This window comes from Coffea arabica, chromosome 2c (genome assembly GCF_036785885.1).
Source record: "Coffea arabica cultivar ET-39 chromosome 2c, Coffea Arabica ET-39 HiFi, whole genome shotgun sequence".
NCBI classification, from domain to species: Eukaryota; Viridiplantae; Streptophyta; class Magnoliopsida; order Gentianales; family Rubiaceae; genus Coffea; species Coffea arabica.
Genome location: NC_092312.1, coordinates 497,787 through 525,057, shown reverse-complemented (window position 1 = coordinate 525,057; position 27,271 = coordinate 497,787). Strand labels below are relative to the sequence as shown.

At 36.5% G+C, this 27,271-nt stretch overlaps 5 protein-coding genes across 12 annotated transcripts; 3 read left to right on the top strand and 2 right to left on the bottom strand.

Annotated features, from left to right (window-relative positions):
• Positions 1–302: 302 nt before the first annotated feature.
• On the top strand, positions 303–2,375 carry LOC113724806 (uncharacterized). Of its 3 annotated transcripts, none has more exons than XM_072073165.1 (3): positions 303–782; positions 1,604–1,704; positions 1,780–2,375. In XM_072073165.1, the coding sequence occupies exon 1, from the start codon at positions 303–305 to the stop codon at positions 738–740; it is 438 nt and encodes a 145-aa protein (XP_071929266.1). In that variant the 3' UTR covers positions 741–782; positions 1,604–1,704; positions 1,780–2,375. The 3 variants fall into 3 exon arrangements, with proteins under 3 accessions (XP_071929266.1, XP_071929265.1, XP_071929264.1); XM_072073164.1 differs by having other exon boundaries at positions 1,474–1,704; XM_072073163.1 differs by having other exon boundaries at positions 303–1,704.
• Positions 2,376–2,488: 113 nt separating this feature from the next.
• On the top strand, positions 2,489–5,095 carry LOC113720804 (pathogenesis-related thaumatin-like protein 3.5). 2 transcript variants are annotated; one of them, XM_072073161.1, is made up of 3 exons: positions 2,489–3,915; positions 4,135–4,411; positions 4,645–5,095. In XM_072073161.1, the coding sequence occupies exons 1-3, from the start codon at positions 3,432–3,434 to the stop codon at positions 4,793–4,795; spliced, it is 912 nt and encodes a 303-aa protein (XP_071929262.1). In that variant the 5' UTR covers positions 2,489–3,431; the 3' UTR covers positions 4,796–5,095. The 2 variants fall into 2 exon arrangements, with proteins under 2 accessions (XP_071929262.1, XP_071929263.1); XM_072073162.1 differs by having other exon boundaries at positions 4,616–4,744.
• Positions 5,096–6,845: 1,750 nt separating this feature from the next.
• Positions 6,846–10,854, bottom strand: LOC113728239 (uncharacterized). Of its 2 annotated transcripts, XM_072073160.1 has the most exons (13): positions 10,659–10,854; positions 10,001–10,247; positions 9,821–9,882; positions 9,427–9,489; positions 9,216–9,309; positions 8,989–9,047; positions 8,863–8,913; positions 8,262–8,379; positions 7,983–8,029; positions 7,863–7,889; positions 7,492–7,567; positions 7,244–7,374; positions 6,846–7,139 (listed from the first exon to the last, which is right to left on the bottom strand). In XM_072073160.1, exons 1-13 carry the CDS (start codon positions 10,713–10,715, stop codon positions 7,050–7,052), a joined length of 1,122 nt encoding a protein of 373 aa, XP_071929261.1. In that variant the 5' UTR covers positions 10,716–10,854; the 3' UTR covers positions 6,846–7,049. The 2 variants fall into 2 exon arrangements, with proteins under 2 accessions (XP_071929261.1, XP_071929260.1); XM_072073159.1 differs by having other exon boundaries at positions 9,216–9,489.
• Positions 10,855–18,201: 7,347 nt separating this feature from the next.
• Positions 18,202–22,381, top strand: LOC113724805 (chloroplastic import inner membrane translocase subunit HP30-2-like). Of its 4 annotated transcripts, none has more exons than XR_011829229.1 (7): positions 18,202–18,801; positions 19,477–19,592; positions 20,753–20,879; positions 21,271–21,419; positions 21,525–21,587; positions 21,677–21,768; positions 21,946–22,381. XR_011829229.1 is itself a non-coding variant. In XM_072073157.1 (7 exons), the coding sequence occupies exons 1-6, from the start codon at positions 18,487–18,489 to the stop codon at positions 21,714–21,716; spliced, it is 810 nt and encodes a 269-aa protein (XP_071929258.1). In that variant the 5' UTR covers positions 18,202–18,486; the 3' UTR covers positions 21,717–21,726; positions 21,946–22,381. The 4 variants fall into 4 exon arrangements, 3 of the variants coding, with proteins under 3 accessions (XP_071929258.1, XP_027103498.2, XP_071929259.1); XM_072073157.1 differs by having other exon boundaries at positions 21,677–21,726; XM_027247697.2 differs by lacking the exon at positions 21,946–22,381 and having other exon boundaries at positions 21,677–21,936.
• An 823-nt stretch (positions 22,382–23,204) lies between these two features.
• On the bottom strand, positions 23,205–24,207 carry LOC113724803 (protein RESPONSE TO LOW SULFUR 3-like). Its single transcript, XM_027247696.2, has one exon. It carries the CDS (start codon positions 24,054–24,056, stop codon positions 23,688–23,690), a length of 369 nt encoding a protein of 122 aa, XP_027103497.1. The 5' UTR covers positions 24,057–24,207; the 3' UTR covers positions 23,205–23,687.
• Positions 24,208–27,271: the final 3,064 nt, after the last annotated feature.

The window sequence follows — 27,271 nt, the reverse complement described above, 5'->3', positions numbered from 1 at the left end:
CTCCACTGAATATATTCCATGGCTGGCTGAGAATAAAGCTATGACATGGGCTACTTTCTTCAACCATTTTGTCTCGCATCCTCACATTGTTAGTAGTTAAACTGTTCTACAGAAACTCGTTCTCTAGCATAGATAGTTTGTCTACTCTCTTCCAATCATGGTTACTGCCTTTTCTGAGAAAGGTCCTTCCAACCAAGTTTGACAGTTTCTGGTGTTGTCTTGGGTCTGCAGAGTGTTTGGGACAAAGGCATAAGAAGTTGCACTTCGTAACCCCTGAAAAGTTTTCAGATTTACCCAAGGAAATGGAGGTCTTTGGCAAATCTATGTTAGCCGTTCCTACAAATGTTATTTATCTGTCGAGCATTCTTGGTCAAGATGGCCCAGACTGTGTCCACAAGTGTGACTGGAAATGCGAGAATGAACACATATGTGGGAACATGTATCGCTGCAAACTAACTGGATTGACTCACATTTGCGACAAAAACTGTAACCAGAGAATTCTGTATGATAACCACAGCTCTCTTTGCAGAGTTAGCAGGAAGATTTTCCCTCTAACCGCAGCTGAGGAACAGGCTGTGAAAGGTGTTCGGAGAAAGCTTGATGCTGAGAGTTCTGCACCTGACAGCTGCGCTTTTAAGCGCAGGCGGGATGCACAATTTCAACCCTCGCCGTTTGAGAGATCATTCTCTGCTGTTGGTCCAATCTGCAGTCAAGTTGGAGATGGCATGGATATGAGCTAGAGATTATGACTGATTTGTTCATGTCCCTTGTCTCTTTTCTGTGTTAGTTTTCTTTTTTCTGGGACTAGTATTAATGACAGAACTGATATGAGCACCTAAATGGCAGACTTGACTGTCTTGCCTGTATGTAGGAAGAAACTTATATTCGACTGTCCTTTATTTGAGCGCAACTCTTTCAACACCTTAGTTCCTTTTTAGGAATTTGGGTAATATTTAGTTGAGTTGCACTCTATGCCCAATCAAATTTTGAACCTTGACAGGCTCATGGTTCTAGTAGAAGATATATTACTCTTTGTTTTGGTGGGGCAATAATGCATGTAGCATGTATTACTGCTCCTTTCCAATAGTGCTTCTCCTTTGATTCTATTTTGGATGTGCATTTGTCTGGTTAATGTGGGTTGGGAATGACTATATCTGTTTTCAGAACTGAGGTAGACTGCAGATATTTTAATCTTCTTTTCTCTGTGGATCGGGGATCTATGATGACTTGATGAAAGCAATTGCATATTTGCTCCTTAGTGTCATTTTGCAGGAAGCCAGTACAACTGGAGCATTTTATTTTGCGATCTTTGAAACTTGCCTATTATAGAATATTTATATTTGACTTTATGGTTATGTCTGCTGTTTGAGGAAGGGGATGAATATGTTTTTCAACATTTATCTTGCACTGTCTTGCGCTTTTCTCTTCTGCTTGTTCTGTGAAGTCATTCCTGAAGTGTTTCTTGTTTTGCAGGGATTGTGGGATGAACAACTCTGGAGAATTCTGAATAGCTTATTTTGTTGTCATACATTCTTGCTGCATAAGTTTATTGTCAGGGCCTTGAGGTGTTATCTGATTGTGACTTTTGTTCTTTCTGGTGCAGGATAAAACTTTCGTCTGTTGTGCGGCATGTGGCAGTAAAATGATCTTTGTCTTGAGTCTGGAATTCGGTACTTGCTGTCTTGCCACATTAACCAGATCCATGTGAGTGCTTTTAGGTTGTCAAGTGGAGTTTATATGCCTGCTTTTGTACCTTCAATCTTCTGTTCTTCTGTTCAGGATTTCCTTGAAGATATGTTACTGGGCAATATTGTATATCTGATGACCTTGAAGGAAGGTCATCTTGATGGCCAATGTTCATTAATCTACTCAATGGTTGAAGCACTTCAAGGCAACTCTACATGTTTAAGAGTGATGAACCTGTTAAAGCTTCAATCTCAATCACCTGAGGCCTTGATGCCATCCTTTTGAATTTTAGCTTGGACTTGAACTGTTTCCCTCTTACTGTAAAGGCTCTGGCAGCATTTTTGGTCCTTCTTGTTGAGCTTTATCAGTCCTGCTTATCTGGAAGCATGCACGTCTACTACTCTGGAAGCATGCTGAATGAGCTACGGGTACCACTGTAGCTCTGGCACTTCAGAGTAAAAAATATTTTGACAGTTTGAACCTGAATCTTGAGGTAGCTTCTAGGTTTAGTTTGTAGGATTCTACACGCTTATGGTAACGTGTTTATAATGAGGCCCGTGATCTGCTTGCTTTTTCTTGTTTGTTTAGCTGATCCAGAATGATATTCTTCTTTTTTTAAGGCTGTGTAATAATGGTTATATAACAGTCCAGGATTTACGGAGTGTTGAGATTGTTGATTATGCTTCTAATACGGATTGTCGAAAGTCTGAGGGCCCCAAGGTCGATCTTGTCTCTGTCTGATTTTTGTTTGTTGCGTGCAAGCTTTTTGCTAAAAGCTTGTTGGTAGGTGAAGAGGTGGTGTTTGCAATTTTCTTCATTTTATTACTCAGAATGGTTACCTGGTATTCTATTTAAGTGCTCATTGGTAATTCCATCAGAGAAGTTTTTATTTGGTAACTTAATTCTGAGTGCTGTCATGGTGGCTTTGGGATGGCGTAATGGAAATTTCTGCTTGTTTTATTGTTATTATTATTTTGGTGGCTTTGGGATGGCGTCAGGAGGGTGTTAAGAATAAGCTAATCGGTCAGTTAGAAAACGGGCGTAAAGCAACCCCCTGAATCACACACATGAAAACAGCCTCAGGTTGTTCTGATCCCGTCTCTTTGCTGCAATGATGCGGCAAGGTAAGAGTATATATATGTCTTAAGAGGATAAACGCACCTCCTGGATAAAACAAGTACTGATTTGAGTATTATTGGTGGTGACTCTTGGACACGGAAGCCGGAACAGCTACCAAGTACCAAGCTATGGGATTTTGATGAGGATCTGAGATACTACTCTTTATCTTTTAACAATGATTTTTGACCGGAATCTTGGTTAGCCTTTTCATGTGGTCTTAGCTATGCACAAGAAAATTGATTCTGTTCCAAGATATTTTGAATATACACACACATATATAAATATATATATATATATATATATTTTTTAGCGTTTCTTCTTTTAATTCTTTTGTGCAACATGATCTCTTAATTAAGTTGCTAAAGAAAGGCAAGGCATTGCTTCTGGATGAGACCGTCCAAGATAAAAGAAATGCTAAACCCAAAAGTGCCATCTTGCGGCGGATGAATTTGCCAAAAGCAGCATCGCAGGCGGGCGTGCGTTCGTTGGTTGGTTATCAAAGATACAAATACTACTACGCATTCTGGTCAGCCTCATTTTCTCCTACTCAGTCTTACGCAGCCCTCCCCCTCCATTAACCCTTTGGTTGAGGACTAAGAAGTACGACTTGGGCGGTTCCTTTGCTAATGGCGATGAAACTTTCCGTGTTACCCTTATTGCTGCTGGTGGTCTCTTTCTTGTCTAGCTCTTTTGCCAGCACATTTTCCGTAGCAAACTACTGCCCCTTCACTATATGGCCCGGTACATTAGCCGGTTCAGGGACGCCGCAGCTCCCAACCACCGGATTCCAACTGCAATCGGGGCAAAGCCTGAGAATCCCAGCTGTCCCGGGGTGGTCAGGTCGCATTTGGGGAAGAACTGGGTGCACATTCGACGCATCGGGTGTGGGGTCCTGTCAAACAGGGGACTGCGGGGGGAGGCTGGAATGCGACGGCATGGGCGCAACGCCTCCTGCCTCGCTCTTCGAGATAACCCTCGGCGCTGGAGATGACAAGGATTTCTACGACGTCAGCATCGTCGACGGCTACAACCTGCCGCTCATTGCGGTGCCGCAAGGAGTACTTAATGGAAAATGCAACGCCACTGGCTGTGTTTCCAACATCAATATGGGTTTGTTTTGTTTTTACTTAATTTCTTCTTTTTTTATATACACATATTAAAAAAGAAGAAGAAGAAGAAGTTTGGCAAACATTTCGAGGGGGACTAGTAGTGGCAGACATCATCACACTTGATGCATTAGATTAGAGTTGCAAGGGGTTTGGCATCCCATCGAGGTGAGAAAAATCACCGTCTCCCGGACATTAATCCCCGCATTTGATTCTGTCTCAGGTTGCCCTAAAGAACTTCAGGTGGTTGGTGGGGAAGACGGGGAAGGGAACGGGAGCGGGGACGTTGTTGCCTGCAAAAGTGCATGCGAGGCATTTGGATCAGACCAATACTGCTGCAGTGGAGAATTTGCGAACCCATCGACATGCCGTCCATCATTCTATTCCACCATTTTCAAGAGAGCGTGTCCAAGGGCTTACAGCTACGCCTTTGACGATGCCACCAGCACTTTTACATGCAAGGCTTACGATTATGCCATAATCTTTTGTCCCGTGAACGGGTACATACATACATACACACGTACATATATATACACACACACATATATATATATATCGTCAATTTTCTTTTTCTTTTTGTTTGTCTCTTTTTTCCTCTAGGATTATGTAGCTAGCGAGATAGAAAGCAAGAATTTGCTCCTGGAGCAGCTGCTGCATTGTGACAACTTTTTTTTCTTCTGTTTTTGTTGTCGGTTCTGCTCCAGTAAAAGGCGTTGATTTGTGACAAATGTAGGATGAAGCAACCAAGTATCGGTGCATTAACATCTCCACCCATTCAAAGGAGCCGAAACGGGAGGGTCGTAGGGATGGTAGCATCTTCGTCAACTGTCCTCAGAAGACCCTTCTCTGCGCTGCTCCTTCTCATCATCACCTGGTATGTCTAGACATCCAACGCCAACGACCCCATTCATCCGACCAGGCCACATACATATACCAAAGATTCACAGAAAATCTTTAGTGTAAATTCATCCTTGTTTGTGATTGAATTTGTTAGTTAATACTCTCGTAGGTTTATGCTATTCTTCTAGAATATGTTGTACCATGTACGATTTTTACGGTATTCTTGTGGGTGGTGCTGTACCATGTATGATGGAACAGATAGGGTTTAATACCGCAACAGACCTTCTGTCCTATATTCTGTACCACTCTCTATCTCATTTTTTATTATATTGCTATTTCTCCTACACAGATATCATGTTTTAGTTCTTTTTTATTTTCTTAAGATCCAATAACTATTAATTGAGTAAAAAATAAATACAGCACCTACAAAAAAGCAATATATAATAGAAAATTAAAAAATATAGCAAAAAATTCATTAAAAAATCTCATTTTTTTATGCATTTTGATTTTTTGAGTTTGTTAAATTTTATTTTTTACTCAATTAATAATTATTGGATCTTAAGGAAACAAAAAAGAACTAAAACATGATATTTATGTAGGAGAAATAGCAATGTAATAAAAAATGAGACAGTGGCACAGGGTGTGGGACAGAAAATCCATTGTGGTTTAATACCATATAGTTGTTACACTAGGTTAAAAAGAGTTCCATACAAATGAGAGAGTAGTGGCATTAACATTTACAAAAAAAAAAAAAACAAAGAAATTAAATTTAATGCCATTCTCAAAGTCCCAATTAAGTGCCTACAAGTTTAAAAAAAAAAATTTATTTAACACCCTTCAAAGTCGGAAATGTACTCGGATTGAGTCCTTCCGTCTAACCCTGTTAAAGCAATAACGGTATTTAACTATAGAAGAAGAAGCAATAAATGAATTTAAGCAATTTTGTTTGAAAACCAATAAGAGAACACACACACAAAGCACCGCATCAAATTACTGTGGAGGATGCTAAGGTTTGTCATCCAATGTAAAAAATCTTCTAGTTTCATTTTTTTTCCCTTGGAAATCTAGCACATGACTCCAGACTTTTTTAGATCAAAAAAGTTATCACAAATGAATTTGCCTCGTATGAAAAAATTTATCACAAAAAAATTAGGATTAAATTTTTATACACGATTAATGTAAAGTTTTTTTTAATACTAATAGTTATGAATGTATGTCATTTGCATATAAATTGAATTTTAAATTTGAAATTAGATTATGTGACATATATCTAATATTACCCGTGTGTACACACTGATAGTGCATAAAAAAATTACCCAAAAATTATCCCGTGTAAATTTGCCCTGTTAGCCTTGTGGTGGTAAAAAGCAGAAGTGGTCAAGCAGACTGGGTAATATTGAAAGGGACTTAAAAAATGGAAAAAAGAAAGAGAGAAAGAACTTAAAAATCATTGAAAATGATGTAGACAGTTGGATTTTGAATTTCTTGTTGCACTCCCCTTAACACCTTCTATAAAAGCTAAAACACGCCATTTTTTTTTTTTTAAAGAGGAAATGAAACGTGCCATTCATTTAAAATAAAAGTAGAATACTGTCTATAAAATATTACCCCCTCCGTCCCACTTTGATAGTCTTGTTTTCCTTTCTCGTCTGTCCCAAATTATAGTTCACTTTCCAATTGAAGAATGTAATTGTATTTTAATTTTTCTAAAATACCCTTATTTAATGTAAGTTGTTGTTACTATAAACCTACCCCATTTAATGAAAGTTGATTCTTTTTTTACCATCAATTCAAGTTCCCATAAAATTGTACTCTATTTAATGTGAGGATATTTTAAAAAAATAACAATCTAAATTTACTTTTTCAACAAAATTAACTACTTATTCTTAAATTGTGTGAAAAAAGAAATAGGATTATCAAAGTGAGACGGAGGGAGTAAATGCAAAAACGCAGGTCACCTTTATAAAAATGTGTAACAAGGAAGGGAATGCATTAGCAATTTGTGTGACAGGAAACCCAAAGCCAAGCAGAAGTTGTCCAAACATGTAATAGTTTCCGGCTTTCGTCTTAAGAAGATTATAACCCACCAATATGTTTTGTTATCTGATGAAGTACTGATGCAGTTTGTTTATAACTTTTAATCAACTGCTGATTATTCTTCTTCCCTTCCAAGATTAAGGGTAGAGTACAGTGAGCTTAATCCGTTTCCTTTAAATCTCAGAATTGAATCACTTGCTACCCCTAAAATTATCCTCACATATCCGCAGATATCATCATACATTAACACATGAAGTGCTCTCATTTCTTGGTCCTGCTTTTCTTTGGAGCTTGAGCTTTCCTTTTCACTTTCTTTCCTCCGCCGGTCTTGCTCTGCTTTTGCAGTGCTCCCTACAGACGACCAATCATCAATCAGCAACCTTTGGTCCCAACCCGAGATCAAAGGGCAATCTGACTATCAAAATTTTTATTAAAAAACGGATGAAATAACATACCGACACTTTCTCAGCTTTCTGTCTGATTTTCCCTTTGCACTGTTCCATGGCACCCTCACCTTGATTGTTTAGAGCTTTAGGCAAATTATCCACCTCCTCTTCTGAATCAAATGAGAATCCATCTAGAGTACCTACACATGCAAAATAAACTAATTCAAAATTTAAGCGCATCGAGATCGTTCTGATTGAAGAAACTGATAAACGTCGTAAACACAAGAACAGCATCAGAGACCATAGAAGGGGCTAACCTTCGACCATGGTTTCTGCCTCGTAAAAGTTGGCTTGTGGCTTTAGCTGGATAAAGTCATTCATGATAGCCTCTATCTAAACAAGAAAAGGTGCGAAAACAAGTTATCAGTTTATCTGAACCAAAAACATCTCATTCCAAGTGCTTCACAGGAGTAAATCTAACGAGATGCCAGAAGAAAAAAAAATCGAGGATAAAGAGTACTGTGCACAACTAGACAGAGTATCTTGCTACTTCATTTAACGTGTTCTCTAGCATGTCCATGCTGTCTTATTAATATGTTGTATCTGGGTAGGGGTTAGGTGAGGGCATGGTACATGAATGAGTAAATGCAAAACGAGAAGAAAAGACACAAGTATATAATGGACTTACCTTGGCTTCTGATTGACCAAAGCTGACCTGAAAATTCCGGAGTTATATTTAGTTTTATTCCCCCCTTTATGTATGTGTGTGAGAGAGAGAGAGAGAGGGATTTGGACAAAAAACATTTACCACACAAAATGTTCTGGAAGGAAGGATATTTGTTCTGTATATGGTTCCTAAAAAACAGATGCATCAAAATGAAGAAATCAAATGAGCAAAGGAGCCTATAGAACCATTAGGACAAAGCTGGTAAAGTAGCACCAGAAGAAATGAAATAATATTAGAATAAAAAGTTCAAAATGTATTAAGTACATATAGGCTGCGAATAAAACTAAAAATACAATAGATAACTCAAAAGGTCACTAATTCAAATTTCATGACTAATGGAAAATAGAGAACTATACATGCCTTTCAAATCCAATAACATCTCATGATTTCCAGATGAGTCATCTGAGATAACCACACGGCCAACAGCACCCACATCACCACTTAAATCAATTGAATCACCTTCACACTCCACAAGTGCCTGCCAAGAAATTAGAATAAATTTAACAGCTGTAGATAAACCATCACAAGTTTAGGCCTATAGAACTAATGCCTGTGGTCAAAATTAACAACTTAAAAGGTGTCAATAACCATAAATAAGCAAACTACTGGTACCAGACTTACTCCAAAAAAATGGCAGTGACAATAACCACAATGCATGGGCAGAATTCCTCCCCACCCCCCCCCCCCTTCAAAAAAAAAAAACAAAGAGTACAAAGCAACTTTCAGTCGTCACATCTTTGCTTGACAGACAGGACTCATGCAGTCTGGCTCTTCAAATGTTCTTCATCACAGCCAAAAAGTTTCTTCATTGTTGAAAGAGGAGAAAAAAGGAGTGCAGCACATACAGGGGCATAATTTTCACTACTCATGTAAATTGAAATCCACAAATAATCTCTAAGATGAAAAATAAAAAACACCAAGTGACACTGCATTCGTAAATGTAGACATTATGCTGGCTAACCTTTGAGTGTTGTACTTTCTCAGTGAGCACCAAAGGCAACCTGGAGGAGGCCTGCAGATGTAATTTCCAACAATAATTCACTAACTCAGCATAATAAATAATTTAGTAAGAACCCAAGTTTCTCACATGAAGTCCACTACACTTCTCAGCCAAATTTTCCTCAATGTCCAGGTCTCCAACAGTTTCTGTAACAACCAGATCATAAAAATGTAAATTTTGGACAACATATATGAACAAAGATGTACATTTACGGTAGGAGGAGCATTCTTATTAAAGTTGCTTGCCCAACATCCTTGACTCACAAAGATATTAAACGACGAGAAAACATAAGAACCAGAACACATTTTCCTTACCTCTGTTCTTGAGCAAATGTACTTTTTCTGGTGTAGAAGGTTTATCACCTTCGCTTTTCAGCTTCTTGTTTAGTGTTTTTGTAATTAAAGCATCCTGTGATGAAGATTCTCCATCATCACAAGGAATTGCAACCTCATATATTTCCTTTTGTTTGTATTCAGTTTTATCACTCCCATCAATCTTCTTATCAAGGAGAACATCTCTACTTACAGGCTTGGAGTCAGGCAAAGAATCAGAATCTGAAGACAATGTCCAAACTGAATCATTTGGTTCCTGTTCAATCAATGACAATCTCCAATGTAATGATCATAAAGACGAAGAAGATAGGAAGTCGCCTAAAATAGATTTTCCTTTACTAACTAGGGAACAAGACATCACAATTGTCGAAATTAAAGATATCAAAACCTTTAAAATGTCTAAATCTCCAGATAGCCTATAAACAGCCCATTCACAGATGCTCAGATAGCAATGCATCAGTAAAATCGAATGCTAATCATGTAAGAATCAAATAAACCCAGTGAAAGCACAGGCATAACAAATAACGAATCAAAGATTACATGGAGCCCTATAATGGATGAATCTAGTTTTAGAGAAAAATTCTTACACTAGGTGGAATAGGCATTTCTGATGCTCTTGTTTCAGCTGCTCGTTTTTCTGCCCTTCTTTCTGTAATATCGCCAACATTAGAGAGAGTCTGAGCAATCCCCTTCTCTTAGGTTTTGAAGAATAAAACTTTCAGCGTTGAGCAATTAAAGAAAGAAAATCAACGTGATAGAAGGACCACCTCCTCCTCTTGCACAATGATCTTCCCTTTCTTTTTTTCTCTTCCTCCGTGGTGTTTGCAGCTCAGCTTTCTGGTTTTTACCTGGAGCACTGGTTTTTAAAGTCTTCTGATCAGCTTGAGAATGTCCTCCAACCTGACCATCTGACCTTTCTTTCCGAAACAACTTGTTGAGGTCGACTTCATCCTCATCATCACTTAGAGGGGACACAGACCCCGATGATATGGTCAGAGCCGACTGAGTTGGTGCCTAATTCAACAAATTAAGTTCTCAATGTCATTAGCGTGGCGCGATAAACACAGAAGCCACACAGCCTGATTTCTTTATTTATTTCTTTTTCTTTTTTATTGCTCAAAATTAAACTTTCAGAAGCAACTGATATATGAAATTTGAACCCTATAATTGACTTGGGGCTAGTTCAACTATCCAGGCATTTAACATACTTTTGACTAAAAGTAACGAAATAGAAACTCGTAAATTAAATTTGATTGCAATGACGGATGACCTAAAAAAATTGATGAAGGTGCAAGAAGGATAGAGGCTAACCAACTATTTCTGCTCCTTGGGTCAGAGCTCGTTTCAACAAATCCAATATTTCCATAAGGAAAAAAAAAGGGTAATTAAAAGAATTCGAGAGAGAAAACAGAAGCCGTTACGTACCTGAAAAGAACGGAGCCAGTCTGGAGAATCTTCCCTGGAGCTTCTACTGCTACTCATGTTCAGATTTGCCCTAACAGCAACAATAATACAGCAAGACCACAAGTGTATTCTAAAACCCTAATCAATGTTGAGGTTTGTGTGAGAAAGAGATCCCGGACATGGCCGCCTCTTGGGCGGCTGCGGAGTGAGGTTTTTCCCTCCAACTTTTACAAATTTAACCCTCCCGCCTCCCCATCGCCAATTACAACTGTTTTCCTATCAAACAAAACCGATCTTAAAAGACTAATTAGCTTTTTGGAAAATGAAGGGCCTGTTTGGAACCTGAGTTTTTTGGGAGTTTGTCTAAAACTTTACTGTAGTGCACTGTGGAAGTTTTTGAAAAAATTTTGTAGAAATTTTTATTAGGTGAAAAATTTTGTAAAAGTTTTTATAAGGTGAAAATTTTTTTTTTCTTTTTTTTTTTCTTTCCCTTTCTTTTTCTTTTTCTTTTTCTTTTTCTTTCTTTCCTTTTTCTTTTCTTTCCTCTCTTTTTCTTCTTCTTCTTCTTCTTCTTCCCGTTACCTCTACCACCCCCAGCTGCAACTCCATCTCCCGCCGTCCCCCTCTGCCCCTTCCCCCTCCCCCCGCCTTCCCTCTCTCCCCCGCAGCCCCCCTCTGCCCCTCCCCCCGCCTTCCCTCTCTCCCCTGCCGCCTTCCCCCTCCCCCCGCCGCCTCTTTCTCCCCCATCTTCCCCCCCCGTAGCCCCCCTCTGCCGCATTCCCCCTCCCCCCACAGCCTCTCTCTCCCCCGCATTCCCCTTCCCCCCGCAGCCTCTCTCTCCCCCGCCTTCCCCTCCGCAGCCCCCCTCTGCCCCTCCCTCCGCCGTCCCCCTCCCTGCCCCCTTCCCCCTCCCCCCGCCGCCTCTCTCTCCCCCATCTTCCCCCGCCACAGCCCCCCTCTGCCCCTTCCCCCTCCCCCCTCTGCCCCCTTGGCCGCTCCTCTCTGTGCCACCCCCCTCTGCGCCAGACGTAAGAGAGAAAAAAAAAAAGACAAGGGAGGATGATGGCAGGGGAGGAAGAGGGGGAGAGGGAAAAAAATGGGGAAAAAAATGGGAAAAAAAAAAAAAACCGGCACCGGCACCGGAAATTGGTGACGGAGCCGGCAATGGAGGTGGTAGTGAGGGAGGAAGAAGAAGAAAAGGGGAAGGGAATTTTTTTTTTTTTGTGTTTTGGATGGGAAAGTTTTTGTGTATTATTGAAGTGTATATGTAAAAAACTTTGATAAATTTTTTGAGGTTCCTGTAGCAAAAGTTGTTAAAAAACTAGTAGCTAAAAAACTAGGCCAAAAACTTGGCTTCCAAACAAGCCCGAAATTTCAAACCATATTTTGGTTTCCCCTCGTTTGGACTTTGAAAAGTTAATTAGTTAGTATTTGTTGCTCGCGTCATGATTTCAATTGTACTAATTAGCTTTGTAAAATTTTTATTGCACATTCATTTTGAAAGGCTCTGTAGTCCACGCCATACACTTGTTGCATTTTTTGCATTAAAGTGTTTGGATAAGTATTATTCGAAATATTTTTAGAATAATCATTAAAGCACTTTTGTGATATAATATATATGAAATAAAAAATATAATTGAAAATATAAAGAAACGAATTAAAAAATATATTTATGATACAAATAAAATATTATTTAACAAAATTGAGCTATCGAAACATATAGTTGCATGCCTTGTTGCCCAAGTTCTTATTTTTTGGACATGGTTTTGGTTAGATTTTAAGGTATGGTGAGTCATGTTTATTATAGGAAAAATCGTTCAAAACGTCTCTCACATTTTACGAAATAACTTTTTCATCCCTCATTTTTAAAAATATAATTTTATGTCCCTTACAAATTCACATTTGTCAAATTTGGTCCCTACTTAAGTTTCCGACTATTTTTTATCGGAATTCACCATATGCATTGCACGTAATCATATTTTAAGAGCAAATTTATCAAATCAAATTTTATATAATTCGATTCATAATCCCTCACATTTCATAAAATAAAATTTTTCGTCCTTCACATTTTTCAAAATGAATTTTTTCATCTTTTATTGATCACATGTGTGAATAAATTTTTTTAAAGTCATGTATATATTTATTTGATTTCACCTGAACAGTATGAATAGCATGTGAAATCAAATAGAGATATATTACACACTATTCATATTGCTCAAGTGAAATCAAGTAGATATATACATAGGTTTAAAAAAAATATTAGTTTTTCACTTATATTCATTTTCTTTCACTCGAATTTTGAAAATAAAGAAGACATTTAATCCTAAATATTATTGAACGTTTATATCGAATTAAATTTGGATAGAAAAAGTAAACAAAAGAAAAATATGACAAAAAGAAATAAGTAATTGGCACTTTCAAATTTTAACACAATCACAAGGCAAGTAATTCAACTGTTGGTCTTAAAAATGTCGAGTAGAAATTTCAGATTTAAACTGAAATTTGTTAGCACAATTATATAATTCGAGTTATGACCCATTAATTAGATGACCTTAATATACAACTGAATAAATAAATTATTATCAAAAGAGAAATGTTACAAATATTGAATAGGTTCAAATGGTGAAATCATATAAATATATATATGGGTTTCAAACAAAATTATTAGTTTAAAATCCGTATATATATCTATTGAATAGCATGTGTATAACTACGATTAACATGTTTAGATGAAATTTAATGGAGATAAATTACATGTTATTCATACTGTTCAGGTAAAATCAAATAGATATATACGTGGGTTTATAGAAAAAAAGTTATTTGTATACATGATCAATGAGGGATGAAAAAATTCATTTTAAAAAATATGAGGGATGGAAAAATTCGTTTTTTGAAATGTGAGAAACGGAACAACTCATTTTGTAAAATGTTAGGGATGAAAAAATTCATTTTGTGAAATGTGAGGGATTATGAATTAGATTATGTAAAAATTTGATTTGACAATTTTACCCTTAAAAAGTGATCACATGCAAGTCACGTGGTGAATTCCTGCAAAAACTAGTCGGAAACCTAGGTAGGGACCAAATTTGATCAATGTGAATTTCTAAGAGATGTAAAATTACACTTTTAAAAGTGAGTGACGTTTTAAACGATTTTCCCTCTATTATACTCCTAATGTAAGGTCTTATTTGGAAAGCAATTTTTTGTGAAAATTACTATATTTTTTTAATACATGTTTTAATCATTTTTTTACCTCACATATATCAAATCGTTACAATAATTTTTTTTACAAAAAAAAATCAAAAAAATACAATCCAAACATGACTTGAAGTTTTTTTCACGTTAGTGTTTTTAAATGCGTGATGCATAATTTGTATTCAACAAATATGATTATGTAAAAGGTACTTTCGATTACTTCTTAATCCATGTAAAGATTTATTGCGTGGACTAAACATACTTAGACATGCATATTGATTCCTTATTCATCTTATATTTGTTATTATTAATATTATTTGTTTTTAAATTAGAGAGAGATTGAATTAAAGAAGCAAAGAGGGAGAAGGAAAATTGAATCAAGACCTCTAATTTTGGAAGCTTGTCTTTATTTTAGTTGATACTATAAGATAATTAATTGCATGTAGCATTTTATCATTTACATTATATAGAGTTGTAACAAACACTTTAGTATTGATAGAGAAATATTTCTCTGTTTTATCCTTAAAAAAAAAAACGTTGCATTTAATATAGTATTAATACTTTTTCTTTACTTCTTTTTCTCAAGGGTAAGTGGGAAACTCTAAATTTGGAATCTTTCATCCAACCCATTCGTAGTCCGAATCACTCCATCCATCGTTTCTCCCAATTAATATAGTATTCTCCCTCATTCAATTGGAAGCGTTATACTTTCTATTTTAAAATATTTCAAAATATTTGTCCAATTGAAAAAGTCAAAGCACATTTTAGTATATATTTTCAATATAATTCCTCATTCTAATTATATGCATGTTACTATTCAAATTCAAATTTTGAATTCATGGAGATAAAATTGAAAAGAAAAACACAAAACATCACAATCAAACAAATATTCTTAAACAGTTGGATTTTAAAATAAGACTAAATAATTGCATTTGGATTGAGCTATTTTTCAAAAAGTAATTTTTCAATACATATAAAAATAATTCAAAAAATACCTTATCAATACAATATATCAAAAATAACTCACAAATATATATAAAAAATTTAAAAATATATATTTCTATAATATCTTCCACCTATCACCGCCACTCATTCCCTTCATCTTTCTTTCTCCTCCTCCACATCTTCCTTCTCCCACTCCTTCATCCTCCCTTCCTCTTCCTTACCACCCCTTGTCTCTCATTTTCCCTCTCTCTCGTTGCAATCTGGTCGAGACCAGATCAGATGGGAAGAGAAGAGAAAGGGAGAGGTGTGGTAGGAAGGAGAAGAAGGAAGAGATTGTGAGTGGCAGTGTTAAATTTTAAAAAGTATTTTAAAATTTTAAAATATACTCTAAAATATATTTCAAAAATCCCTTTAAAAATCACAAAAAATATCTATAATAAAAAAATTTCATATATATTATTACAGTAAAATATTTTAAAACAGTTAATTCAAACGAACATAAATTGAAGGAAATAGTAGTATATTAAACGCAGCCCCTGCAAAATTAAAAAGTTGTCGTCAACCTTGAGTGAAACATGTAAAAAATTTTTTTGAAGGGTCTGGAGGGAAATATGAAACAACTGCGGGATTCCGTTGGAATCATGAAAATTTTGTCTAGAAAACAGCTAATTTCTCAGAATATTTGTATTAAAAAAAATCGTCAAATGCATCTCTGACATGGGGTATTTCTCATTCTATAGCTACCGTGCTGACTCAGCACGACAGCATAATTAAAAATAACCTCGCAATCTCATTGCAGACTTCTACAAAAATTTCAGTGAGGCAGCAGTTGTAAGGCGTAGACGTGCTGACTGGGCACGTCTGTGTTTGACACAAACAGACAACCATTACTTTCAAATGTCAGACGCAGACGTGTTGACTGGGCACGTCTGCGACCGAGACAAAAAGACTACTTTCAAATGTCAGACGTAGACGTGCTGACTGGGCACGTATGCGATCGAGACAAAAAGACTGGCTGTCTGTTTGTGTCAGACGTAGATGTGCCCAGTCAGCGCGTCTGCGTTTGACATTTGGAAAAAAAAAAAAAAATAGTTGATGCATTGCCATTTAGAATGTCACATAAGCTGAGGGATGGAAATGACCTTCATTGTTAAAAATGGAAAGCATTCGCAGGAAAAATTGCTGCCTCCACCTCCCGACATGCCACTTTGCTAATGTTGCTTAGACAAAATATTACAAGACTTGGAATACTACGGTTTGCAGCGTCTCTAAAGTCAGCTTGTCAGTGAGACACAAAAATAATGTAAACCATGAATGATACAAAGAATCCGGTTTCCAACTACGGTTTCTTTCTTTAGTGTTTGCCAGTAATCTTAAGTAGAGGGTGTGACTTCAGTCTCGTGAATAATAGTTTTTGGCACCTTCAAGAATGATACAAAAAAAAAAAAAGAAATAAATCCATGCATCAAATGTAGGATGTAATATGTTACTAAAGAAAAAAAATGCTTAATACGTTATTTTAGTTCCTTTCTTTTTGTTTATGTTTGATTACATTTTGAATGAAATCAAGTTTACACTTTATTGTGTAATTCATCGTGTTTCAATTACAGTGGTAATTATTAATACAAAAGAACCTTCAGTCATCTTTAGTTATATTTGTATAACAATGACAATAAGTATAAAACAAAAAACTTCCTAACTAAAACTCTTTATCCACCCAGAGTTGGTAAAAAAAATATTAATACTATTGAAATAGATTGATACTGACAAATACAAAGAAAATATGAATCAAAATCAAAGAAAACCAAACAACAAATCAACATAAACGAAAAAAAAATTACAAATAGGATTAAAAGAAAAGAATGAAAAGGATAAACCCACATGTGTCTTTGCTGATGAAGTTGCAATTACGAAGATGAACAGCCAATTAGGAATAATTAAGGTGGAATTTTTTTGTCCCATTATTAACAAAAGTGAACACTCAAAATATTAATACTATTGGCTGCTCCGACACTCAATGTCTCGGTATATTGTTCTCCTTTAACACTTTTTTTGTATAAAAAGCATAGTATTACGTTTTTACTATAACAAAAATATGAGTATTCAATTATTTTGGTTAAATATTATAGATCAATATTTGATTCGTCAAAGTTTGAGTTATAAATTATTTACAATAGTTCAAAAAATGTTTTAAAATTATATTAGATCCATAGTTTCATTGGGTTTGTTTGGATTGAGTATTATTTCTCCAATTTTATTTGTTTACATCATCATTACAATTTTCAATATACCTTTTTATCTTTCCGATTACCTTTTTATCTCACATACATCACATCATAAAAAGTGTTACAGTAAAAATATTCCAAATAACTTACAATCCAAACAAACCCAATGTAAATAATATTTTCAAAAACCACTTTAAAGAAAAAATTATAAAGTTAACGTGTAAACAATCAATATTTCACAAAATACCTCATTGAAAATGACATATAAAATTTTGAGAGAATATAATCATGTGCAAAGCACGTGAGGTATTACTAATATAGCAAATCTAAAAATAAATTGATGTAAAAAATCAATGAATATAATAATAACATTGCAACATCAAAACATATTCCATCCATCTTGATTATTAGTAGTACAACCCAATAAATCTGTGCACGTGTTTTACTTGTTAGACATGATGAAAGAATACAAGACCAAATAAAAACTTAGATCTGATGTAAAAGATGTAATAAATTCTAGTCCAAATATGAGAAATCAAAGATTTAAGAAATCTTAGATCAAAAATTAAATATCAAATTTGCATTCAACCAGGATATGTTCAAAATTCTTTCTTGCTAGAAATGGCACAAGTATTGCCTGACGCCTTTTTTTTTTTTTTGGACTGGGTGTCTCCAGCGGTGCTGACTGGGCACGGCTGGGGACAGCCATTCATTACTTTTTGCCCGGCTGACTTTTCAAAAGAAAAATCAAATTTATTATGCGACTGTGCTGAATCAGCACGACACGTATAAAATGAGAAACATCCCATGTCAGAGGTACATTTGGCGGATTTTTTTTTTTTTTTACATACTTCCACCGTTTCACTTTGATAGTCCTGTTTCTTTTTTCACACAGTTTAAGAAAAAATAGTTAACTTTGTTGAAAAAATAAATTTAAATTACTATTTTCCTAAAATACCCTCATATTAAATATGGTACAATTTTTTGGGAACTTGAATTGATGGTAAAAAAAGAATCAACTCTCATTAAATGGGGTAGGTTTATAGTAATAACTACTTACATTGAATAAGGGTATTTTAGAAAAATTAAAATATAACTACATTATTCAATTAGAAAGTGGACTATAATTTGAGACAAATGAAAAAGGAATACACGACTATCAAAGTGGGACGGAGGAGTACAGTGCAAGAAATTAGCCCTAGAAAGCCTGCCCGTGGGAGTTTTTGTCCCATTGTAAAAGCTGCAGGCGAGAGCAAGTAGGTTAGACCGATAAGGGGTTTTAGACTAGTTTTTTAGGCTTTGAACTATTTAGGAGGAGTGGAGGAAAACCGTACTATCCATCCGCTCCTGGGCTGGGCAACCCTTTCTCCTCCCCTTTTGAACGTCGCAAGCACCCGGCACAGCGAGATTACAAGAACAGAGAGAGAAGTTGTAGAAAACTTAAGCAATTGCTTGCATCAACCGGAACAATTATTATTTATTTTATGGGTGAGGGAAAACAGGGTGTGATTGTGGTTGAAATGTCTAACATGACAGCAAAGGGGTTAGTAGGGGGTAACCCCATAGAACAATTGCAGGCCAAGTTTAAGGATCTGGAAGCTCGCTTCAAAACTTGGCTCTCCAAGCAGACTTTGCCTGTGGAAGCTGCCGTCGTCACCGCCACAGGCGCCACCCAGGGCGCTCTTCTCGGAGCTTTAATGGGTACCCTCACCAATGACATCTCTTCCTCAATTCCAAACCCTCCACCGGGGGCCCCCAATCTCAATCCTCAGGCCATGGCCTCCTTCAAGCAAGCCCAGGTACAGTTTCCAAGTTTTCTGATTTTACTGTTTTCCCACTGATTCTTTTGGATTCATTATTGCTGGCCCTGTACAAGTCGGTTTTTTATTTGTGGGGAGTTCACTTTTTAGCTGATGAAACTCTCTTTTTTTTAATCTCCCCCCTCTCTCCGACCTCTTCTTCTGTTTTGAATTTGCGTGCTAATGGAAATCAAAGTTTTGTACCTGTGATTGCTTATCAGGAGAAATCATTTCCACATGTATCTCTAATTATGCTGTTTAAAATGTTGATTGTTCAATCAATAGGAGTTTGCTTTTTTTTTTGACGAGTAAGCTGGTTTTGCGTTGGACTAAATGAAGATAGTGGAAAAAAGATGGTATTCTTTCAATGACTTTCTGAAGGAACGAAAGCTGCATATTTGGAATTCATATATCCTATAAGCATAATTGGCCTGTAGTAGTAACTGGTGCTTGCTCTGATTCATTCAAAAATCCTCGTGGAATGGCTTCTAGGAGCCAAATCAATTATAGGTGTTTTCCAGCTTAGGCAACTGAAAGTATGTTGGCATAGGTTTGCAACTTCAAAACCCCAAACCCAGGAAAACCAAGTGATTAAAGATAGAATTTTTGAAGTATTGAAAATGCCTAAAACATCTGTTTATGGGTCGCACGCCTAACTCTGGGGTTTGCTCACAGGCTCTTTCAGGTGGTCCATTGATACAAGCCCGCAACTTTGCTGTAATGACAGGGGTTAATGCTGGCATTTCCTGTGTCATGAAAAGATTGAGAGGGAAGGAAGATGTTGAGTCCAGGTAATTTCCAGTAACTATAATTATTGAAAGGATCCTTGGTGACCTTATTCTTGGAACTTCATCCAAGCTAGAGGGGCTCATAACTTATTGTGCTTAACTCAGGCTTTATGTCTTATAACTTTATGCCTGTGAGAAGCATGATAAAGGAGCAATAGAAATCGATTCGGTTAAAATGGGAAACAGACAATTCTACATTATGATGTATCTACTTGTTATTTCTACTCGTGATATCTGCTGCTAGAGCACCAATCTTTTTCCCCCTTTTCTTTTGCTTCTGACTTCTGAATGCATGCATGTTTGCTATGTTAACTCTGTATCCGAGATTCGGTCTATGCTGCAATCAGGCATGGATGTGTCCCGTAGTGTACCAGAATGATTAGGTTTATCCCTTTATTGAATTTGGCGTCATAAGTGGAATTATTTGGGAGTAAAATATGGCTTTGGTGGAAAATTAATTGCATGAAAGTAGTGCAGTTGGTAGAGCAATCAGTTCCGCCTGTTGGTAACTTTGCTCTGTTCTATCCATCTTTACAAGATTACTCTTGATGATAATCTATTTGGATTCCATAAACCTGGTGAATTGTTACTCCATTAGTTATTACAAAACAATGTTGGATTGCTTTAAAAGATTGGGCTTTTTTATCATCAAAGGAGAGCCAGCTCTTCTCATGCTTTCCGTGTCTCTTTTACTCTTTTTTCTTTTTTGGACATTATCTGTGCATAAGTATGTGTTGTGTCAGAATTCAAGCACCCAGTCAATTCACTAATATGTGCATTAACAATATAGTGCCAGTTGATGACTTTTATGTCCTCTAGTAAAACCTTTTTGGGCATGGGAGACCATTTAGGAGATTCTTGATGACATTTGTCCTATTTTAATACATTGCTGTGAAGAAGTCAGAATTGTCTGACTTCTACCCCTCTCCTGCCTTGTTCCTGGTATGTTAAGCTGATTAGTGGAATAGATTGGGACATGATCTCGTGATCATGGAAGACCCTTATGCTCTTGGGAAACTTCCACCTGGACTTGAAATCCCTTTTGATTGACACAATTCTGTTACCATGCTATCCACCTTTCCCTGTTTTTGTCCTCCTCATTTTCCTTGGTAGCAGATTTCCCTTCCATGATATGTTGAATGATATTATTTTTGATGTTGCAGTATGGTGGCTGCTTTCGGATCTGGTGCCATGTTCTCGTTAGTAAGTGGAATGGGTGGGACGAATCAAGCAGCCAATGCAGTTACATCAGGTCTCTTTTTTGCGCTTATCCAAGGTGGACTCTTCAAGGTAAAATAATATAGAAGATCAAGTAATTTGCTCCTTTGAACATGCTGCTGTACAACTTCATTCAAGATCAATTTATAGAACATCCACTTTGGGTGTTGAGACCTCTAAATTATGAGTTAAAGGATATTAATGTTTTAGCTTATAAGTTCAGGGTTTTCTCTTCCTATTAATACCTAATAAGACCTTACTAATTTTGGAGTACTGTTCCTACTCTTGTAGGGCTTCGATATTTCTGAAGTGATATTTAGTCTTTTGGAGTGCTTACTGAGCAATCCTATCTTTTATCTTTCTCACACTTCCTTCCTTTTTTTTGGCCCTTTGGGCGTGGAGTTAATGTGATTCACTTTCAGTGACCTTAAGAATGATTTTTACCTCTCACCTGTTCATGCAGCTAGGACAAAAGTTTTCAGCTCCACCAGCTGAAGATGTGTGCTATGTCAAGACGAGGTCCATGTTGTCAAACCTTGGTTTGCAAAACTATGAGAAGAATTTCAAGAAAGGGTTGTTAAATGACAGCACTTTGCCATTGCTCACTGATAGGCAAGTACTGATATGCATGCTTTCATGATGGTAAATCTTTTTTTCTGAACTTGAGCTGATGTTTTTCGTTTTTTAGTTTTAATTCGCCATTGTTTCTTTCTTTAGTGCTCTTAGGGACGTTCGAATTCCCCCTGGACCAAGGCTTCTGATTCTCGATCACATACACAGGTTTTTGCCATGGTCTATTCAAAGAGAGTAAGCCTGTACCGTGCAAACTCCACTGCATGAAAAATCTGAGTTAATTTCCTTATATGTAGGGATCCAGAGATAAGAGAGAAGCGAGCGAGCTGGAAATGAAGCTGGTCTGGTGAGTTAAATGCTCAGCGAAACATGCATCCTTTGATTCACTGTTAGTCCCACCTTTATTTATTTATATGTAAAAGAGAGAATGGTGGTTTTGGCCTAGTGCTATCTCAAATGATCACTGTTCCTGAACTAAAATTAGCTGATAAATACTTTTGGATGGCTAGAAAAGTTTCAAGTTTAAAATTGTGATTGTGGTGATATGCTTTTTTGATGCCTCAAGGGTTTTGATTTGATTCCATTCTGGGTCTCTAACAACGATGATGATGAATGGGATCCCGGGAATCAGTTGAAGATCATGGTTCGGCATTCCCCCCCTCCTTTCCTTCCTTCCGTGTCCCCCTTCTTTGGAGAATACCTCCAGAAGACAGGTGGTTTTAGCGTTTCAGTCAGTATTATTGTGCTACTTTCTCCCTCGTGATGCAACGTTAGGTTGTTTGTTTGGAGCACGCCAGTCGTTTGAAAACAAATCTGTTTTGATTGTGCTGCTATCACTTTAATTAGTCTCGAGGCCTGTAGAGATAACGGTGGCAAGAGTTGTTAAAAATGAAAGAATTTTCAACTGGAGACGGTATGTGCCCCATAGGGTTTGAAATTTGTAGATTGCTATCAATTACTAATGAAAGTAAACGGCGAGACCTATGAATTCTGAACTAAAAGTTGTGCGTACTTCTCCTTTTTAAGTAGAAAGAACTTCCTTTTACCATTTCATTGTGCGTTTCTCGTTTGGAATTCCAGATCTAATGTTGGGCAGACCATCTTTCAGTAAAATAGGTGAATGGATGCGTTCGGCCGGTCCAGAACGGTTAGCTCCATTTGGTTGGCATCTAGATGATTTTTTTAATTCTCTGTCTCTCTCTCCATGTGCGGACGCTCTATTTCTGTTTCATGTTTTGTTGTTCCCTTGCGAATTAGGATCATATATAGGTTTTTTGGTTCCCCTTCGAATATTGCTGAACGGAGGAGTTGTTGTTTCGGGCCTTTTGACCTTTGAATTTTTTTTTTTTCGATCACAACGATAATATTTATATAATCTACTCTAATTTAAGTGGAGGGAGGGAGAGAGAGCCGATGGGGCGAGATTTTTCCCACACTTAATAATTAAGTGACAGCCACACTTGAAAAAGAAGTGGGAAATCTGAGTCAGGAGTTGTTTCGAGTTCTTTGACCTTTGATTGGATGTGAACTTTTACTCGACAATAATAATGTATTATTATAGCATCTTACTTGTGGGTGTGGGTGAGCGTGTGGAGTACGCATGGATGATGTTGTTAGTTTTAGACTTTGATCCGGTCCTGGAACCCCGCGGCAAAAGCTGGTCAGCTGTGGAGGTGGATGAAAATGTCAAAGAGCTACCGGTGGAGGTGGAAAAAAGAAAAGTGGTGCCCTTGAAGGACTGGAACCTATCAACTCTACATGTTACAAGATAATAAATATGGAAATCATCCACCGAGACCTTGGAAGAACAGCAGGAGACTCACGTAACACCAAACTCCATAAATATATGGTATGGTGACAAATAATTGCCCTTGTATTTAAGAAAAATAATTTGATACAAAAAGTAAATAATACTGCAGCTGATATTAGCGCCGGCCGGTGTTTGCAATCGTGCCCGTCCCATCCTTCATTGTAAGCTTTCAACACCCCAGTAGAGGGGGTTGCGTCCATTCATTACAACGTAAAACACTAGGAGTACATGGCAGACATAACCAAAAACAGCGACACATCAATCCAAGCCAGCCCATCTCCGATTCATGGATCCAAAAGAACACACCTTAATCAACAAAAGCATCCAAAATCACATGCCCTGCAGCCGAACAAGTAGGCGGCGATCCACTATAAAAACTACTCACATTTCATATGCTACAACATTCACATTCACTAATTAACTGCTAGTAAATCCTGTCGCAAACGCAAAGAGGATGGGGAAATAATTTTTTTTTTTTTTTTTTTTTTTAAACAAGGTTATAGTACTTGAGGAGTTGGGGCTACAGGGACAGCAATGGAAGCCCCCTGGAGAAGCTTCTGGGCCGCAGAAAGCTGATCCATCAAAGCCATCATGCTGGCTCTGTAGGAGCGCGCCTGGCCCACAGCCTCCGCCTCCAGTTCACCCAGTTGGGAGCAGAGCCGCTCCTCCGCCTCCTCCGCCACCCTCAGCCTTTCCCACGTTCTCTGCAATTCCTCCCTCATCCTTTTCTCCCTTTCCATGGCTTTCTGGAGTTCTTTCTCCAACTCCTCATTTCTCTTCTTCAAAATCTCCCCGTCCTCCCGCTCTACAACGTGTTCAGGCTGCTTTGTGCGGGCGAAGGCCGGCACCACCAGGGTTGGAGCCATTTTTGTCTAATCTCAAGAAGACAAACAAATTGAAGAAAGAAAAGAGAGAGAGAGAGAGAGCTTCCAAACTATGCTAGTAATTAGTGTATTTGCCAAGAGAAACTTGTTTGATTATTTGCCAACGTTTGCTCTTAATTTCTTGGCAGTGCAGAAGGCGTTGCAATATTTATAGGCCTGGACCCTGGACCCTGGAATATGGGGGAACGAGGTGTCTAGGTTCAATGTATCTGTCTCCCCACGGTCGTTCCTCGGATTATTTTTTGTTTCTACCGTGCCAGGCTTGGCTCGCATTTTTTGTTTCACTCATAAATTATTATCTTATTTCCGAAATTAAAAAAAAATTTTGGGGGACGTCATTTCCGAAAAGTTTCAAAGCGTGGAAGATTGATTAAATCCTAAAACTTGTTATCAGCCTCAACAGTATAATACTCCCGCCGTCCCATTAAAGTGTGCCATTTTTTATTTTGAAATGTCTCAAAACAATTGTCATGTTTAAAAAGTGAAATCATCTTTTATTTTCTTTTTTCAATGTAATCTTCTTTTTATTCATATGCATGTTATTATTTAAATTTTAAATCTAGAGAATGAAATTAAAAAAAGTATAAATATTATAATCAAAATATTATTTTTTTTTAAATTAGGTTTTTAAAATATGACTAAATAAATGAGATGGAGGAGTAGCTTACTGTGGGTGAGTTTTTGAAAGTTTATCTAAAATTTTATTGTAACTTATTATAGAAGTTTTAAAAAAATTTTGTAAAGTGTGTTTTTTTAATATTTTAAAATTTATAGTTTAAAAATTTTTTGAGATTACTATCTATAGTTAAAATTTTTAAAAAACTTATAGAAAACAAACTTTGCAAAACCAAACAAGCCTATATGACTCTCGACATCGCCTAACAAAGAGTGAGAGGAATTTACACGATTTCCTTGGAGTGGGCCCCCAAATTCACATAATTTCGTGTAATATTTGTCAACTGTGTGTTCGCCTTACTTTGTCCATGACGTCATCACATACCTAAAGGTCTTGTGAGTTCATTTGCCCATGGTTTGTGGGCGGCTTTTATTATGGGAGAATTTCAGAAACCTCCCTTGAGGTTTCTTACTATTTCACTTAGTTCCCTTTATATTTTAAAAATTACATTTACCTCCCTTGAGTTGACACTTTGGTAACCAAACTTTAAAATAGAGTAAAAAATTTAATGAATACCCTAAAATGCTCTTATCTTACAAAGTTCAATTTGTTCTTCTAAACAAAAAGAGTATCAAGTTTTCATGCTAATATTTGTTATTTAATAATCAACTATAACAATAAATCTTTTGCTATAATGGGGTATTTTCATAGTGTTTTACTGGGAATATAAATTATATTTAAGATAGAGAGTGCTATTTTGTTTCTTTTAAAGTTTTTGGACTTCTTTTTAAATGAAAATTTATGGACTAGTTTAATAATTGAACTATCATAATTTGGTAGTAATTTTGGGGCATTTGTTTATAATCATTGTTGACTTACCCTTGATTTTGATACCAAAAAAATTGGAGAATATTAAAAGTCATCAAAAAAATATTACTAGTTTAATGCAATTTGAATAGATATTAGGGACAACATTGATAATTCTTCTATACTTCTAATGAAATATAAGAGAAATGAATAAGAAGGAAAATGGTAAAAAAAAATATAAAATCCTCAATATTAAGGTTAGCATTGCATAAACATGGCAACAAAAGAGTTTTATTAAAAATAGTAAAGTTAGTATTGTCATTTTAAATGGACAAGGAAAGTACGTGTAATTTTTGAAACCTTAGAGAAGCCAAGTGAAATTATTAAAAACCTTAGAAGAGATTTCTAAAATTATCCCTTTTATTATTGTGTCAATAACAAGAAGGGATATATTTCTCACCTAGATACTCTATTTTATATCCTTTCTTTATAAGACGATGATTTATGGTCGGTCATTTAAAAAATTGCTGCCCCATAATCTAAGGAGCTTATATGATAGAGACCACTAAATTGAAATAAGAACTTAGCGGTAATCCTTTCAATTTTTTTTCCACATCATTTGCATACACTTACGTCTATCATAAAAGGCTTACTTGGCAAAGATCCTCCTAATCAACTAATGCTACTCTCTCCATATCACCCGTTTATTATTATTATTATTATAAAATTAATAAAATAAACTACTAAAATAGGGATGCTCTAAATTTGGATTCTTGTTGAATATTTAAATCAAATTAACTGGCTTTGCCGTGTTCTCTGAGTGCCCATGCCCTAAGATTATGGATTCTCGTTGAATATTATTTGGGTTCTAATTTGATTCTGTTATATTAAGGGTTGATCACGAATCGCCCTTGATTTCTCTCCGTTGGAATTAGTTTGTCAGACTATTCCTTTTAATCCACAATTGCTGCGGCGTCAGTATTAACAAAAAAAAAAAAAAGGGAGGGGGCATAGATAATATCTTTCTAACCCAAACAAGAAAGAAAATATTATGGACGTTGAATCTTGCCTCCGGCCAAATTATTGTAGACCACTGCAGTATGGATGTTCTATACTTGGAAGCATTTGCGTGTGTTTCCGTTACTCGGAACTTTCAACGCAGTCGAAATGGTTATAGGCTTCCAAAGAAAATCATTTCGGGTGCTCATCCATCCCACATCGAAAGATTGTGAGGTGATTATTCTTGGGTTTAAGATCCTCGACCTCACCTCCAGTTACCAATTGACTGAATGGTGTTGATTTGTAAGCTCCATCTTATATTGTGTTTTGCATCAGAATTTCGATTACCTCTGAATATTTTCTAATCTATCTAATTGTTCTCGTGTGATTTCGACTTGTTGGAAAAATAAAAAATATTTGGTGAGGTTGTGCTCGGGAGGGTTAGAGCCCAACCCACCAATTTGATAGTACGTATTTCTACTTCCCAATTTTAATTTTAAATAAATGATTAGGCGAGAGTATTTCAAAGATAAGGAGGATGAATTATGCTTAAAGCTTCATTATTAAGTTGATGAGCTTTGGATCGGAGGTTTACCAAGTAGTTTAATCAACTTATTATCTATTGATATTGGCCTGTTCTTTCTTTCTCTTTTTTTTCCTTTTATATATATATAAATTTGCACAGAAATCACATATGCGGGATATCAAGTATCTAAAGAATTAACATAAAATCGGTACTAATTTTCCCCTGCTTGACTTTCCCGTCTCTCGTCTG